We start from the raw sequence: 4,042 nt of genomic DNA, 5'->3' as shown, positions 1-4,042 counted from the left end.
ATTGTTTACATACATACTTAGTTACTGTTCATTATGTATCTCACGTGCAAAATTATCCGCTTAGACATTAGCTTGATGAGAAACTAGAATTAGTGAAAAAATAAGGAACCAAGGTGTGTCCTAACTAATCCAAGACAAGTTAATATTTCCCATACTTTTTTCTTATTCATTGGAACCGGATCATTATCTACAAAGGTTAATTGTTTTAATTTAAAACAATTAACCGGTTGTTCTCAAATAAAACATAAACATTAAAATCATTATATTTATAAAATAGGGCTAAACGGCCACTATAACCAAAAGGTTCCACCATAGTTAAATTATCACAACTGAAATAATATTATAAATTTTTCTAAAAAGGAAGAAGATTGTTTTGTTTCCATTAAAAACAAAAAAAACTCTGACCGATGTAGTTTCAGTCCCATAGATACCTAATTGTCGCCTTATTCCCCAATCCTCGACAATTCCAACTTAGAAATTTCATTCATTAACCGCTGGTTGGCTTTGAACCATCAAGTCCTCCCTTCTCCATATCCTGGTTCCGCGGGGTGTGTTCCTCGCCAACCTGTTCTTTTGCTTCTGGGCTTGGACGGTTACTTGGAGGCGTAACCAACTGAGCAAATCGTTTCTTTGAATCAACCTCTGGGAATTCAAATCCCATTGGCCTTTTTCCTCTAGCTTTTTCTTCACGTAAAGCCAATTGCCTTTCCAACTTGGCCCTCTCTTCCTCATCCTTGTCCACAATCTTATGATCCATTAGTGCAGCCTCAAGTTTCTGAACATTCTCCTCAACAACTCCCGAGGTTGGATTTGCATCTTCCATAACCTGTGCCTCCTTCCCAGTTTCAATAGGAACAGACTTCTCTGATCCTACCTGCTCATCTTCCATATCAGAGTCTGTGTCATAATCATCATCATCATCTTCATCAGAACTCTCAGATTCGTCCGAGTAGTCTACATCTGAATCTTCCTCCACATTTTCAGCATCTGCTGGAGGTATGTTCTCCCCTTCCCTTGATAGCAAGAGAGGGTCGTCATGGCTGTCATACATATTAACATATAATATAAAAACAGTGTTTAATAGAAGAACACAAAGAAACAAGAGTTAGTCATAGAACATATACCTTAGTCTCATGAGAGGGTCTGGACCAAAATCAGCACAGCAGATTGGACAACAGCGCCAGTCATGTTCCACTATCTTGCCATGAATGCACTTCCAACAAACTGTTAATACAGAGAGAGATTTCATATTAGAAAAACTTTAGTTCATCATTGAAGATATCGAAAAATAAAATAAAAATGTAAACCTTTGAATCAAATCAGATAAATATAAGAACCAAATGATTCTAGTATACATATATAACATGTTAGATAACGTTTCCAATTTAAATTAAACCAGAGACCGTTAAAAACCGCAGGGCGTGCTTTTTAAAATCAAACATCTTTAATTGCTATATGAAAAACTTTACTCAGAAATATTGAAAAATAAAATAAATATGTATACCTTTGAATCAGATCCAATAAGTATAAGAAACAAATGATATACAAAGAATATAAATGATAAAGGAAGACTCACCAATTAATTCTTGTAAATAAAGACTCACACCAATTAATTCAGTAATTAGAACAATTTCAAGCCATAAACAGTGGACCAAAGCAAGATTAAAAGACAAAACTCAATAAAACAGTGGACCAAAGCAAGATTAAAAGACAAAACTCAATAAAACAGTGGACTCGAGAAATAAGCTTATAACTCAGAAGATAACAAAACAAATGATACCAAAGTACTTGAGCACCATTCAGATCCAAAAGCTTAAATGAATCAAAACAATATCATTAGAGGGAATTGAGGAGCTTACAAATATGGCGACATCTCTTTAGGGCAGTTGCTTCATCGAGCAAATTGGTACAGATGAAACAAGAGTACAGCTTCCTCATCTCATAATCCATCTTGGTTTCGGTCTCTTCTAAGTTTCTACCAACAACAACAAAATCAAACCACAAAATTAACCTTCACATCTAATATAAATATATAACATGATAATTTGATATCTAGTATCTAAAAGGTAAGATAACATTTCAAGTTTAAATTAAACCAGAAACCGTTAAAAACCGATGCTCGCATATTTTTGTGAAAGCTATCTTTGTTTGCTATTTATCATAAATCCAAAGTTTTTTGTTTTAAAGTTTCGTGTTTTTGTTAATTAAAAGAAGATCTGAATATCCAAAAAAAATTCTCATAAGATTTGTTTATCTCTACTAGATCTATGAACAATCATAGTGAAATCAAAAGATTTAAGATTTAAAATCAAAGAAGCTTGATGTGTTTATCTATAAGATATATGAACAATCCTAGTGAAATCAAACTAGCTTGATCTTTTCAAATTAGAACCAAACTTGTTTCTCATAAAATATATATCAACAATCATATTGATGAAATCAAGAGAAAGATGGATGAACACTGGTATATAGGTATAAGAATCATACTGAAACAATAGGAGAAAAGTATATGTGTGTGAGGTGTAAAACAGATGTAATAAGATAAATCATTGCAATAGAGTAAAAAAAAAAGAAAAACAAAAGAAAAAATAAAGCAAAAAAAAAGAAAAAAAAAAGAAGTTCTTACAAATCTACAAGATAAAAGAGAACTCACCTTTGCCTTCTTCACAGCAAAGGGAGCGTATATGTCTAATCCACAATATAACAAGGATATATATAGTGTCAAATTGTAATTTTAGGCTAATTTTATTTATTTTAGAATTGCTTCATATTTTAACTAGATTAAGAAATAAATATTATTATTGTAATTTTCCTACAAATATAGGCCTAAAGTGCATTAATCATATATGCATATAAAGTTAAAATGCAATAAATCATTTTGTTCAAAATTGCTATATAATTAAGATAAGGTGCATGGACCAAATGCTCATTTTTAGTAAAATATAACGTATATAGCTTTCTAGAATTAATCCAGCAAAGCATTTGTCTTTTTCCAACCAAAAAAAACAATCCAGATTTGCACTTTTATTTGCACTTTCTTCTAGATATCACAACAAAAATGCTTATATAGATATAGATATGTATATCTATATAAGTATATATATATATCTACAGTGTCAAAAAAAAAAACAATGACATATATAGATATGTATATAGCTCTTTAGAATTAATATAGCAAAGCATTTGTTTTTTCCAACCAAAAAAAAAAAATCCAGATTTTACCTTTTATTTGCACCTTTTACTTTTTTTTTTCTAGATATCACAAGAAAAATGCTTATAGAGATATAGATATGTATATCTATATAAGTATTGTATATATGTATGTATATATAGATATATATATATATATACAGTGTCAAAAAAAAAACCATGACATATATAGGATTATATATATATATATATATATATATATATATATATAAATTATTTTGTCTCTTTTGCGTAACTGTTATTTTATGGGAATCTTTTATGTAAAAATTCATTATGACTATTTTCTTGTCAGTATTTTATTTTTCATTCAAACTTCATACATGATATGATTTTCTTTGACTAACTTATATTAACTTTTTATAACTGCAATGAGATTATTTTCTTACAAAATAAAGACTTTTTTTTTGGTGTACTTTAATCATAACTTAGTAAAATTTTCAATACAAATTATGGTTACTAATAAAATTACATTTAAACATTGTATCATTTACTTATAATAAGATAGAAAATTAATCTGAATTATTTATAAAGAAAACAAAAGTTTAGTTAGTAACATAACGTCCTACCTTCAAATTTGTGTTAGTTAGGGATGTTACATAAAAAACTAACATAAACCACGTTTAAGTGTTAGGACAATAATACATGAGAAAAAAAGATTATTGATATACCGATAAAGATTATTATTTTTAGTTTGTTGCATGATATATAAATATGTCCGTTTAATATAGTAGCAATATTTTTCATAGCACAAATAGTCTTAAATAATTTTATTTGTATTAAATGTGTTTTTGTTTTCAAATTTGGATATATTATTTAATGCAAACTACAAACA

General features: G+C 29.0%; 1 protein-coding gene across 1 annotated transcript; it reads right to left on the bottom strand.

The window, feature by feature from the left end:
- Window positions 1-247: 247 nt before the first annotated feature.
- LOC111828628 (probable E3 ubiquitin protein ligase DRIPH) lies at window positions 248-1,971 on the bottom strand. The gene is made up of 3 exons (XM_023777019.1): window positions 1,860-1,971; window positions 1,125-1,224; window positions 248-1,040 (listed from the first exon to the last, which is right to left on the bottom strand). Exons 1-3 carry the CDS (start codon window positions 1,948-1,950, stop codon window positions 488-490), a joined length of 744 nt encoding a protein of 247 aa, XP_023632787.1. The 5' UTR covers window positions 1,951-1,971; the 3' UTR covers window positions 248-487.
- Window positions 1,972-4,042: the final 2,071 nt, after the last annotated feature.

Source organism: Capsella rubella, unplaced genomic scaffold (genome assembly GCF_000375325.1).
Source record: "Capsella rubella cultivar Monte Gargano unplaced genomic scaffold, Caprub1_0 scaffold_1, whole genome shotgun sequence".
NCBI lineage: Eukaryota > Viridiplantae > Streptophyta > Magnoliopsida > Brassicales > Brassicaceae > Capsella > Capsella rubella.
Note: the sequence above shows the minus strand (reverse complement) of the source record. Positions and strands in the feature narration are given on the sequence as shown.